The 14212-nt window shown below is 42.7% G+C and overlaps 1 protein-coding gene across 1 annotated transcript; it reads left to right on the forward strand.

The window, feature by feature from the left end:
- The first annotated feature begins 286 nt into the window (after window positions 1-286).
- On the forward strand, window positions 287-10980 carry Dmp1 (dentin matrix acidic phosphoprotein 1). The gene is made up of 6 exons (XM_021211272.2): window positions 287-366; window positions 4724-4798; window positions 5252-5299; window positions 7523-7561; window positions 7732-7776; window positions 9252-10980. The coding sequence occupies exons 2-6, from the start codon at window positions 4745-4747 to the stop codon at window positions 10581-10583; spliced, it is 1518 nt and encodes a 505-aa protein (XP_021066931.1). The 5' UTR covers window positions 287-366; window positions 4724-4744; the 3' UTR covers window positions 10584-10980.
- Window positions 10981-14212: the final 3232 nt, after the last annotated feature.

Below are 14212 nucleotides of genomic sequence, written 5' to 3' on the forward strand. Positions count from 1 at the left end.
TATAATGCTCACAAGCCTGCATGGATGCGAAAGACATATATTTAGAAAGCAAAATAAAGCTTTAGGAAGATCTTCAATTTAATGGAAACTAGTCTAGTCATTTGAGAACCACAAGAGCTTTTTAGAGAAGGCTCACTTCTGCCAGCTGGAGGAAGTGTGGGTGTATGGGGTCCTGGTGACACCTGTGATGTCAGTCACCCCAAGCCTGAGGCTCATTGGCTCTGAGGAGCTGCAGCAGAGTTTAAATTCTGCTCTGTCAGACAAGCCTTCTGAGCAGCAGCTGGAGAGCGGCTTCTCTGAGATCCCTCTGCAAGAACTTCACTGAGCTTTTGACCTTGTGGAAAAAGACCTTGGAAGCCAGAGAGGGTAAGACCATTCCATCATTTAATTCTTAAAATGACTTTAGCTTTGGTGTTTAAAAATATGAAATATGAACATGTTATAAGGCATTGATTTCCAGAGGAAGATGGGGCGAGCTAAGCTTGAGTAAAACCTATTCTTATTTTTGTTTTTTTGGAGTCACTGTCACAATAGCCAATGACACTGATATTAAAAATGACATGGTAGTCAAAAGAGTCAGGTGTTTGCCTGGTGATGCCTTAATTAGAGCTCTGTCTAATTACTTTGAAAGAGAACATTTACTAAACAGGAGGCTGATGGGAAAGTCCCCTTGGAGTTTAGCTTTCATTAATAAAACACAACTTTTATCCAGATGTTTCTTAGAGGTGGAGATGCAAGAGCATCTAAGTCAGTGTAGCGGGTGTTTCAAAATGCAGTCAGGTAACTGATTGCCTCTCAGCCTAGTACATTCGGAGAATATGGTGGCCATTCTGAACTGTGTATGCACCTGAAAGGTGATCCTGACAGTGTGCATGCATTTGGGTAGCTGGATCCTCATGGTAATATAATGCTTTGCATGCAGATGGACTCCAATAAATGCTGAGTGGGATTGCCTGTTAGGTAGGACACACACACACACTACACACACATACACATACATAAATACATACGTACAAACAAACACACACACACATACATTAGGTAGGACACACAGACACACACACATATCACACATACATACATACACATAGATGCACACACCCATACATTAGGTAGGAGACACACATACACACACATACCACACACACACATGCTATACACACACCACACACTACATCATACACACATACACACACACACATATACATTAGGTAGGACATACACACACACCTATACACAAATACATTAGGTAGGACACACACACATACACACCTATATTACATAGGATACACATATACATTAGGTAGGAGACACATACATACTACACACACATACACACACTCCTGCCAGACATGATTTTACTCTACATTACTTCACCTCGTCAGTAGCTGGAGTATCTATCCTTCTGACAGAGAGTGGTCAGGCCACGTGTCCTATGACGTTCAGGAGACACTGAAGGGAGAAAGTGAGTTGTCCCCTTTGAGAGCAGACTCCTGGTTTCCTCAGGTTTCAGTTTGACTGACAGTCTTGTGGCCTGCCCCTACTTAATCCTGTTGATTAAACACATGAGAACAAAGAATTTTCTACAGATTCTTTAGTCTGTTTACTGTTCACCAAATGGTGATGTGGACCAGGGTGTCTCTGATGTTTAGAGGTTTCTACAACCTGTATTTGGGGCACTTTGTGATTATCCCGCTGTGGAGGAAGGAGTATAATATTTAGGTTGGTAGCAATTGTCCTAGAGACACTCACAATTACTGGAAAGATTGGAAAGCTTTCTTTGTTCATTTAGTTCTCTGAATTCTAATAGAGTTTATATTCTGACCGAGTTGCACTTTATTTTCAAAGAGTAATGGTGAAGAAATTAAAACAACTGCTGATTAGCTGATTGTAGTAATAACAGTACCATGTATTATTTTTATAGGGAATTATATCTCAGCACCTATAACAGTCCCTAACATTGGATGTTTTCAATAAATAATTATTAGTGACTCATAAATGAATATATTGCTCATTAGTATTTTCAAAGTTAACTATAAGAAGAAAATAAATCAAAGTTATTTTCCAGGGGTTTAAAAAAAGAGCCTATGACTTTTCACCCTTTGATTTCCCCCCTTTGGCTCCTTCCTTTATTTCAGATTACATCCAAGAAGATATATACCTTACGAGTGAAACTTAGCTTTGAGGAGATGCTAAAACAAGTTTCTTACTTAACGTAGAATTTTGAACAAATTTGTAAACACAGCCCTTTCCAGGCCCTGACAATTTAGATCTTTTTCAACTCCAGGCTAACCACCCAGAAGGGCTGGACGTCTCCAGGGCAGTGACTTCCAAGCAGTCATGATTCAAGTCATGACTGTTGAGTTCCATCCGTTGGATGCTCTTATAAAACAACCACATATCAAAGGTAGAAATTCTGTAATAGGCTATGGAAGGAGAGCTTGTGGCTCTGGCTTCACGGTATGCGGGCCTGGATCTACCTTGTTAGTCTGATAATCAGAATCCTGAGCTGATTTCTGCTTCTAATCTTTCTTAAAGAGTAGCTAAAAAGTTTACAAAAGTTTGGTGATTTCATTTGGAAATATTCTTCACAAAAACATCAACATCACAATAAAAATACTCATTGAAAACCCAACATAGGCTTTAGGGTGTGACTTTCTTCGGCGGGCTACAGTTTCTGGGAGCTGACACCAGCTCTCTTGTGACACCAGGTTGTCTTGGTTTTGGCCTCCTTGTCTTCTATTTGGGAAATTACTGTTTTAGGTTGGGATGTAAATGGTATTTCTAGGAGCCTGAGCACGTTAGGTCATCTTCCTTACTCTGCTCCCTATTCCACTCCTGAGAAACTTGAGCAATGACATCATACACCTCCTGGTGGAAAACCCACAACCTCTATTGGTTTACAGTAACTGCGTATTTTATCTCCACACTTTTCAGTTATTAGTTAGCAGAGAAATTAAAGAAATTGCGAGAGAACTGAGGAATCACTGGTGTTTTCTGGGGGGGGGGGTGTTTCGTAGAGTTATGAAGTTACACTTCTATTCAAACTGTAAAAATCAGGAGATTGTAAAATGCAGGAAATCTGCACAACTTTCCTTTTGCCCACAAACCAAAGCGACTGACATGTAGTTGTTTTGAGGAAACTGCATCTGGGAATTTTTTTTTTTTAACCTTTAAAAAAAAATGAATCTAAGAACTTAAAAACTGTTTGATTGTGATAAGCAACATCTGTTGAATTAGACTTATTTTAGCTACAGTTGCGTGTCTTTTAATATGGTCTTCCCAGTTGATATTATGGAAAGAACTTAAGAATAAATCAATATAATGTGAAAACTACTTATTGTAGCATGTTAAATTACAGTAAAGAAAATATTCTGAAAGATTTCCAAGTGGTACTAATCGATAGCCTGTGTTGCAAACCTGTGGCTTAAATGTATTTTCGCTATCTGTCATACATTTCCACATCAACAAAGAAACGGATGAGTACTGAACTTGCAGAATTTCTTAAAACATGTGGAGTTCAATCAAGTGTGCCTGTTAGAGCAGCTGTGAGGGTTTACCAGAGTAGGAAAATTATTTCCCTTCAGACCATTTTGATAGGTTTTTTTTTTTTATTTTAACATCAGCATTGGGTGGGTCCACTTTGAGATACAGAACTGATTATTTTTGAAGCTATTGATTCACAATGTTTGGAACAAAGCATCCTCCCAGAGGAGTGCAGCTTGATGTGGCCTGTTCCTCTCAGTGTGACTCACAAGCGTTTCCCTAACCTCTAATCTCCTCTGGGTCCTCTGGTGCCATGAATGACACTTGAGAGAACTTAGCACAATCATGTATAATGTATGGCTGAATGCATCATGGTAGGCATTAAGAGCTTTCTGAGGCTGTAATATGAAGCCTGCCACGGCACTTGGCTTGAAGATCAAAACGAAAAAAGTGCAAAACCAAGTTATTTTTGTCTAGACTTTATTATATAGCTATAAAAATGACTGAAGACACACACATGCACACACACACACGTGCACACACAGGGGGTTAGTTTTAGGAGAATAAAATGTTAGGTGGCTCTGTAAGACTGGCAAGGCGTCTTTCTTTTTTCTTTAACCCCTTTCTTTTTACAGCTTATGAATTGGTGGAGAGACACCTGCAGGCCTCCTCTTTGAGAATTTGTTTCTCAGGAGTGATGTTTCTGTTGACTTTTTGAACAGCTTTAGAAGGTGTAATTTTCCTATTTGAAGCATCCAGTGGAGTGGTTTTTGCACACTCATTGGTGTAAACAACATTTACCACAATCCCTTCAAGACATCTTCATCACCTACAAAAGACATCTGCACCTCCACCCTCACTTCTCAGCCCCCCACACCCCAATCCCACCCCACCCCCATGCTGTCACTCCAAGCCCTGAAAATCACAGATCTGCTTCCCGTCTCTAAAGATTTGCACATTCTGAACAACTTATATAAATTAAGCCGTAAAACTGAGGCCTTTCATACCTGGCTTTGTTTTATCCTGTATAATGCTGACAAGGCTCCTCTCCTTTGTGGCATGCACATATCTCTTGGCTCTTTGTTCTGTTTTTATGGCTGGATGCTATTCCATCCTACAAATGCAGTCTTCGCTGTTTCACCCACATGTTCAGATGAACATATTTATTAAAAATGTAAAAACGAAAGCATCCTGATCACTGTATCATGAAGTGAAACATCTGTGACTTTCATTACAGGTAGAGGAATCACATCCCAATATGAAGACTGTCATTCTCCTTGTGTTTCTTTGGGGGCTGTCCTGTGCTCTCCCAGTAAGTATAATGATGGAGATAATATCCCTCTTAGACCTAAAATACCACCATCTTGAACGACTATGGACCAGGTGGCTCTGTACATTTCAGAAAGATGAGAATAATAGTCTCTTGTGTAGGAAGCTGTTTTCTTTCAACACAGCCAAGTTATTTCTTAGTCCGTTCACCCAACTATGATTCTCTTCTTCCTCATACCAATGTCTTAAGAGTGTCACCCCTGAGCTTCAAAATCAGCATTAATCAGGACTCTGTTAGAAATTTGTATTCTTGAATCCTACCTCAGATCCACTGCCATCTAGGAGCAGACACAGAAAGCTGAGTTGTTGCAAGACCTCCGGGTGATCTTATTACAGGATAAAGGTCAACTATTACTGCTCCCCAGGATGTGGGAGCTTGATAAGTGCTGCCTTCAGAATTTCCCTGTGAGTTTATTGTGTATGTTCTGTTTTCTAGGTTGCCAGATACCAAAATACTGAATCTGAAAGCTCTGAAGAGAGGACGGTGGGTAGAAATAAGCCATTCTAGAATATTTTAATTTTAATATGTGATTAGTATAACCTAGTTGGCGTGATGGCAAATCACGGCTGTGGTAAGTAAATTAAGAGCATATAAATGCCAAAGCTGTAGGTAGTACGAACTATGATTCTGAGTTCATATAAGAAAATAATTTTCCAATTCCTATGCGGTGTAATTCGATGAGGAAACCTTTTCTGGTTTCGTTCTTATAGTGATGTGTACCATGGTACAGGGAGATGACTAACAATGCCCCAGCTGTTCTTTGAGACATCAGAGCAGGAGATGTCTATTAGGCAGGGATACCTAATAGGGTACCTGGTAGTCCTTGTCATGGTGGTAATGTTTACTGAGTGCTGAACCCTTTTTTTTTTTTTTTTTTTTTTTTTTGGCATTTTGAGACAGGGTTTCTCTGTGTAGCCCTGGAACTCACTCTGTAGACCAGGCAGGCCTTGGATTCAGAAATCCGCCTGCCTCTGCCTCCCAAGTGCTAGGATTAAAGGTGTGTACCATCACTGCCCTGCTATAAACTCTTAATTACTCTATATTTACCAACTGCCAGTCATTCAAGGATCACTACCAGATAGAGTTCTGGGTATTTTGTATGTATCCCATTTCTCATTTCCCTATCAACACTATAGATTAGGCATATTTTATTCCTTTACTCAACAGAAATGGAGGCATAGAGATTAATGTAGTCTGTTCAGGTTATATGCTTAATACATGTGAGGGGCTGACTTCAAACCTGTGATGCTGTGACAGAAAAGTCTACACGTTTTACTCAGTGTAATAGATCCCTCCCAAAGGGGAGCCAGGGCCAGGTAGTCTTCAATTGTTAAGACTGGAGCTAGAGGTCAAGGTTAAGCATTAAGCCAGAACACTATGTTCACCATCTTGTTTCCTGTTGGCTTATCCATATGGTGCAGCGTGGACCCATTTCTCTTGGTACTTAGCAAACAAAGTCAGAAGCCTGGAATTGGGTCCTGTCCTGCCTTAGGTGACAATAGACCTCGCAGGATATATTGTGATCTTTTGTCCTTTGTCTGGCTAATTTAAAAGCATTCACTGCAGAGCTCTCTCTTTTGAGAGAAATCTCATGTTTCTCATAAGAAAAACACTGATGTTTCCTCTCTTCTGACTGTTAATTCCAAATGATGGCTAGCTGGAGTAGGTTTCCGTTGTGTCTGCTTGCTGTACCTTGGAGCAAAGACAAATAAATGGTTGCAGCTCCTCTCGCTGAGATACCCCAGGCTACCACCATTGGGAGGCAGGTGGAAGACTTGCCAGTAGCCAACTGTTCCCTTTTCTATTGAGTGCACTGAGCATGTCACATAGGACTTTTCCATGTTTAAGGAGAAGAGTGGAGATGGTGGGGTAGGGGGACAGAGCAGAATCTGCTCAGCGAGTGTGAGCAAATGCTCATAAATATGTTTATCGTGGGACTAAGGAAAGTGAAAGAAATCACAACTATGATTGTAGCAGCTACATTTAACATCTGCCTTTGATGTCGGTGTCCTCTGCCGACCCCCAAAAGAGTTTAATTCCTTTCTCGATTCAACTTTATCAATTCTTGAGTTTTGTAAAGTGGAAATACTCAAAAGTGGATTATTTCTTTGATGTATATACACTGAACGATACCAATAATATTCACATGCCATAGGCTAAATCCACTCTCACAGCCGCCTCGTATCATCACACAGTTCGTGATACTTTTCTTAGTGTGTGAATAAGGAACTGGAGGTCAGTGGAGGTGAGCTGCTCACCCTTTTATATACATACAAGCAGCCACTCCACAGTACCTGAGCCTTAAAGGTTTCATGGACACAGGACTGTCGTTGCTAACACCCAAACAGCTGTTTTTATGGTCAAAACTACTGGAAAGCCATCGGTTAGTTGGGACTTAGCTCTGGATTCTGAGTCCCAGTGTTATCCTGTATTATATATTCTTTTGGTTGTAGGAGCATATGTCTGTCTGTCTGTCTGTCTATCTATAGATAAACGTATGTTAGGTAAAGTGTCAGAAATATAGTAATCTATGTCTATTTCAACATATTTCAGGTTATTACTTATTTTACCTTAGATTTTAGATATTTTATCATGAAAGTATGATACCCCTCCCTCAAACTTAAGAATCACCTAAAGTTATTGCACACATTTGCAGCTACCTAACCTACCCCCAAAAAATAACTCTCTCTCCTTCCTTCTACACAGGGCGATTTGGCTGGGTCACCACCACCACCACCACCCATGGTCAGTATCGCATTTGTTTTTGTCAAAAATGGCTCATGAAGTGACTTTAATATTCTTTTCCCTTTCACCACCCTGAAACTAGTAACTATAAATGTTGAGCGAATGAGGAGTATCATATTTTTCCTTGGGAATGGCAAGAAGGAAGACAAACATTTTTCTTTTCCTTTCAGAACAGTGAGTCATCAGAAGAAAGTGAAGCCAGCCCGGAGGGACAGGTAATTAGACACACTTCCTCAGCTTCTCTGTCTGCTTGGGACCTGCAGGGAAGTGACGGGAGATTAAATTACCTGGCGACAGTTCTAAATATAATATTTTCTAACCATTGGTTATGCAGGATAAACAGTCCCATAAAATAAAAAGGGGAAAGCGGGTGAAGAAAATGCAAATGTGGATGCACTGTTCATTCCATTTTTATCATCTGAGACACTGTGTCCCTAAATGTCCCTCTTAGTTGAAAAAAAGAAAAGACAAAACAAGGGGGTAAAACAACTAACACACACACATACACACACCCTCACCCACTGGCCAAGTCAGATAAGTAATGCCTTTCTTAAAAACAGCTGTCTCTTTAAGGCAGTTCTATCAGAGTCCTAAGGGAATAAGAAAGGCAAAAAGCTAATCTATTTTATTTAAAAGTATCTGTGTGTGATGTGTGTATGTACATGTGTGTATGTGTGTGTGTGTGTGTGATTTGTGTGAGTGATGTGTATGAGAGAGATGTGTGATGTGTGATGTGATATGTGTGTATGTGTGTGTGTGTGTGTGATGTGTGTGGTATATGTGATGTGTATGGTATGTGTGGTGTGTGTGTGTGTATATGTGTGTGTGATGTGTGCGTATATGTGTGTGTGTGTGATATGTGTGTGAGTGTATGTGTGTGTGATATGTGGTGTGTGTGTGCGCGTGCATGCTCGTGTGGTTGTGTACTGGGGACCAAAGCCAGGGTCTCATACTTGCTACATGAGGGCTTTATTACTGGGTGGCCTCCCTAGTTCTGACCTATCATTATTCCCAGACAGTTCTGTGGGGATCCCAGAAAATGCAGGCTTTGGTTCTTTCTGAAGTGTAGACTCACTTTCTTCCCTAACAGGGCCAGACCTGGGAGATGAGTCATTAGCCTGCTTATTCTTACTAACTAAATATTCACCAAAGAATGTTATGGAAATTTAAAACCAGAGCATTTGGGAAGATAACCGCTTAGGGGAGACTGTGATGTAGTGACTCCATATCCTCTCACTTCTCAAGGGAGGATAGGAACTGCAGCTTGAGGAGCAACTCTAAACAAGGCAGGGCAGGTTGCAGCACTGAGGAATATGCATACAAAACAGGAAGTAGCTGGGTCTGATGGCTCATGTGTGTAATTCCAACACTCAAGTGATTGAGGGCAGAGGAAGTCCAGCCTGGGCTACATAGTAAGTTCCAGGTTACCCTGGGCTATTGGATAAGGTTCTGTCTAAAAAAAGAAAGAGAGAAAGAAAAGAAGGAAAGAGGAAAGAAGGAAGGAAAGGAAGAAGAAAACAAAGAAAGAGAATTCACTTGAGTTTTAATCTTTTTTTTTTCTTTTTGTTTAAGTTTTGGGAGGGATTTCAGAGCCTAGGGAGGAAACGCAGATAGAGCCAGTCCCAGATCTAGATATCTCCCTCTGCTTCAGCCCCTGGACACTGACCGTAGCTGTTTACCTTGACTTCAGGCAAATAGTGACCACACGGACAGCAGTGAGTCTCAAGAGGAGCTGGGCTACGACAGAGGCCAGTATAGACCGGCTAGTGGACTCTCTAAGAGTACGGGGACTGGCGCTGATAAGGAGGATGATGAAGATGACAGTGGAGATGACACCTTTGGCGATGAGGACAATGGTCTAGGGCCCGAAGAAGGACAGTGGGGAGGACCCTCCAGACTGGACAGTGATGAGGACTCTGCAGACAACACACAGTCCAGTGAAGACAGCACCTCTCAAGAAAACAGTGCCCAAGATACCCCCAGTGACAGCAAGGACCACGACAGTGAGGATGAGGCAGCCAGCCAGCCTGAGGCAGGCGACTCCACTCAGGACAGTGAGAGTGAAGAACAGCGGGTGGGAGGTGGCAGCGAGAGGGAGAGTAGCCACGGGGATGGCTCTGAGTTCGACGATGATGGGATGCAGAGCGACGACCCCGAGAGCACCAGGAGTGATCGAGGCCACGTCAGAATGAGCAGCGCTGGTATCAGGTCGGAAGAATCTAAAGGGGACCACGAGCCCACAAGCACTCAGGATTCAGATGACAGCCAGTCTGTGGAATTTTCAAGCAGGAAGTCCTTCAGAAGGTCCCGCATCTCTGAGGAAGACTACAGAGGTGAGCTTACTGACATCAACAGCAGGGAAACCCAGAGCGACTCCACAGAGGATGCCGCCTCCAAGGAGGAAAGCAGGAGCGAGTCTCAGGAGGACACAGCGGAGAGCCAGTCCCAGGAAGACAGCCCAGAGGGACAAGATCCCAGCAGTGAGTCCAGTGAAGAGGCTGGGGAGCCATCCCAGGAAAGCAGCAGTGAGTCTCGGGAAGGGGTGACCAGCGAGTCCAGGGGTGACAACCCAGATAACACAAGTCAGACAGGAGACCAAGGAGACAGTGAGTCCAGCGAGGAGGACAGCCTGAACACGTTCTCCAGCTCAGAAAGCCAGTCCACCGAGGAGCAAGCTGACAGCGAGTCCAATGAGAGCCCCAGCCTCTCAGAGGAGAGCCGGGAGTCGGCCCAGGATGGGGACAGCTCCAGCCAGGAAGGCCCCCAGTCCCAGAGCGCATCCACTGAGAGTCAGGAGAGCCAGTCTGAGCAGGACAGCCGCTCTGAGGAAGATGCTGACAGCGACTCTCAGGACAGTAGCCGATCCAAAGAAGAGAGCAACTCCACAGGGAGCACTTCCAGCAGCGAGGAGGACATCTACCCCAAAAACATGGAAGCTGACAGTAGGAAACTAATAGTTGATGCTTACCACAACAAGCCTATCGGGGACCAAGATGACAATGACTGTCAGGACGGCTACTAGCATTAGCTTGTCTAAGAAATGGCTCTCACAGGATGGAGTGTTGGGGACTCCAGAGTAGAGAGTTCACTATAACTATAATTTATTGATGTTTTGGTCAGAAGGAAAACCAGGGGCAGGTTTTTGTTTTGTTTTGCTTTGTTTTTGTTTGTTTGTTTGTTTGTTTGTTTTCCCCTGTGAGGAATTGTTGGACATGACACTCTTTTCCAGGGTGTCTCCCACTCCTTAGAGGCTTAAGTATGCGGGATGATGTCAGAGCACACATGGTGAGAGTAGAACACAGGAATCACGTGCACAGTGTCTTCACAGATGCTCTGGTTCACCAACCTGACAGTGACTACTAGGGTTCTGTTACACACCAGGCACAGCACTGGGTGGGGGAGGGGGGTGCTTCAGGCTCAGTCTTGCTCCGGAGGAGCTTGGTCCAAGAGGCACTCAAAAGTAACACATTAAAGGATACAAAGGAGCGCCTGGAGCTGGGCTACATTGCTTTGGCTAAGGTGTGTGTGTGTGTGTGTGTGTGTGTGTGTGTGTGTGTGTGTAAGAGATTAGTGCAGCAAGCCCCTGCCACAGCTGAGGCATGTATGACAGGGAATGGGAGCACAGGGAGTGACCAGCTTTGCTTTGGAGAATCAGAGGTTCCACAGTAGCAAAGATGAGTTGGAAGGTTACATAGGATTTCTCCATTGAAGACGATATAATTCTATTTATTCTTGAGATAAACAGTATTAAATCTTATGCAATTAAATATTTAGTATGTAAAGGCGTTCTCAAATGATGGCACAATGGGATATCTTGGATAACATATTTTTCTCAGCTAATTTTACCCTACAGAGTGCTTTTGTGGGCCTTCTGGAAACATGGCCTCGATGATGAGGAGGAGGAGGAAAATTTGCTGGGGAGATGGGAGAAAACCATAATTAAAAAAAGATTTATAGCTTTATTTTTTCCAGATTATTTATGTGCAGTGAAAACACTACCCCTGAGCCCTTTCTATGTGTTGCACATAGAAAAATTCTGCACATAGGGCTCAACTATTTTGTTGTTGTTTCTTTATCTTTTCTTGTTTTTGTTTGTTTGTTTGTTTTGATTTGTTTTGATTTGTTTTTTGGTCAAGTGCCATTGAAGCATTACCTCATGAAAAGTGTTTGTTTTGTAATAAAGATAATAATTCCCAGAAGAATTGTGTGCTTATTTATTACGGTGCCTTTGACTATTAAGATATATTCACGGTAGACAATTCTCTCTTTAAAACTTTCCAACTACTTAGTTTTTTTTTCTTACTAAGATAAAAGTATTTTTCTTAAATTACTTCATGAAATGTTCCTTTGTAATTAAGGTAGTGGCATTCTAAAATTGTATGTTGAAGAGGGCTGGAGAGATGGTTTACTGGTTAAGAGCTCATCCTGCCCATGTGAAGAACCTGAGTTTGGTTCCCAGCACCTATCTTTGGGGACTCGCAGCTGGCCATAACTCCATGTCCAGGGCGCTCCTGTGTCTCTCCACCAAGGGCATTTGCACGAATGTGCACCCCCCCCCCCACATAACTAACTTGTGATAGCTCAGTAAACATATCTATTATAGACAGGAGGAGAGACTGGAGTAAATTCTTAGCTTTGATGAGACCTCATGAAAACCTTGTAATGTTTGAGATTGCTATTCATTCTTAATATCCTGTCAGAGACTCATCTGCATATTCTGGAAGGTATGGGAAAACAAAACCCTTCAGCTTTTGTTTCTGAGGGAGACTATTTCACCTCAGCTCTTCTGTCTTACCAGGGTATTTACCTTCAGATGCACACTACAGCGCATGTGAGCTTTCCTACCAGGTATCCCTACCTATCCCTACTGTTAGAGAATTTAGACTTTGGTTTGATCCCCTTTATCCTTCCTTCACAAGGCCAAAGCTGCGTTCCCTTGAGGATATATACGTGTGTGTGTGTGTGTGTGTGTGTGCGTGTGCGTGTGCGTGTGCGTGTGCGTGTGCGTGTGTGTGTGTGTGTGTGTGTGTGTGTGTGTGTATACATTTAAATATGCATACATATTCTCTAATCCTTCCCTTTGAGATGCTAATTTAGGAGGTCTAGAGCAGGACCTGGAATTACCTGCTATAGCCCAGCATACGTGTCTATCTTGGTTCTGGACTCTGCAGTAAACTGCAGGGTTCCTGCAAATGCACAGTTCCTTCAAAGATAATTGTCCCACCTGGGGTCTCTCAGGTGTCCCAGGCACAGGCAACTTGTTCTCACTACTCAAATCTCCCATCTGATCCTAAGTGGCTGGACAGGGTGGGTGTCTGACACCAAGGAGCTAGGAGCCTGTCTCTAGTGGCTTGCAGCCTCTAGGAAGCCAGCGGCAAGGCTTTCCCTGAACCTGATGATGCTATCAGGTCCAACTTGGCCTTTCCTTCTTGGAAACCTGGATATACAAAAAGAAAGAACCGTGAAAGTGGTCAGAAACAAAACCAGGAAGGGAGACACAGAGAAGCGTAAATGGAGAGGTGGTGTGGGCTGGCCTCATGCTATTTGTCTTCTGATGTTCACTCTGCTTCCTCAAGAGGGGTTGCCCCAGTCAGCAGCTCAGCTCATTCTCAGTGATCTCACGTGAACCTTCAGTAAAGGCCAGAGCCTGCGACTGGGCAGTAGAGGGGAGAGGGGGGACTGGAGGTTTGAGAGTAGGGACACATAGGAGAGAGAAGAGGAGGAGAGGGGAAGGAGAGAGGACAGAAGACTCGATGGACCTGAACCACGTGGCCAGGAGAAACCATAAGTAGCAAGGGGTCTTAAAGGTGGGGAGTAAGTTAGTATAGTGTTAGATCTGCCCAACCTAGGCATGTAGCTTACAGTTATAATAATTGGATTGTGTGTTTTTATATGGGCTTACTGGGGCTGGAAATTACAGCAGCAGAGAGGGGTACATGCACCCCATTAATCTGAAGCATAAAGGAAAGCATTGTATTCCCAGCGCTGAGGGAAATGGCCTTCCTCCGATGGCACACTGGACTGCCATCTCCTGTTGGTCACCAGGCTTTCCCAGACTCTTCTCAAGTCCCACTTCCCTCCTCAGCACACACCTGCCGTCTTAACCACTATAGCGAGTCTCTGTTTCTTTCAACTAAGAAGCCTAATGAGCCCAGGTTCATAGGTATTGGTGTATTGAGTTAGCCAGCTGCCTTTAGCCCCGGACTCCTCAATGAAGTTAACACACGGATATTTGAAAAGGAAGAATAATAGGGAGAATTTTCCTCATGTTCATGTTAGAAATTCTCTAAGGCAGAGGATTGGAGGTTTCTTTTAAGTTCTATCAATTCAATTTATATAATGTAATATAGATGTACATATATATATAATATATGTACATATATGTATATATATGTACATATATTACATATGTTATATATATATACATATATATATATTAGACATTCTTGCATCTTGCAGCTGGAAATGGCATAAAGTGTTGACTGGAAGTGGCATCAGAGAAAAGTTGACTGGATGGCTTTAGCTTGGAAGGTATAGAGGTTTCTTCATGAAATTCCTCACCAAAGTATGTGGCATATAGTCTATTTGGTTAGCCAAACCATATTAATGTGTTAGGTTATTTCAAAAATGAAACTTGGTTGAAAAGGAACA

The sequence above is a fragment of the Mus pahari genome, chromosome 13, assembly GCF_900095145.1.
Source record: "Mus pahari chromosome 13, PAHARI_EIJ_v1.1, whole genome shotgun sequence".
Classification (NCBI taxonomy): Eukaryota; Metazoa; Chordata; class Mammalia; order Rodentia; family Muridae; genus Mus; species Mus pahari.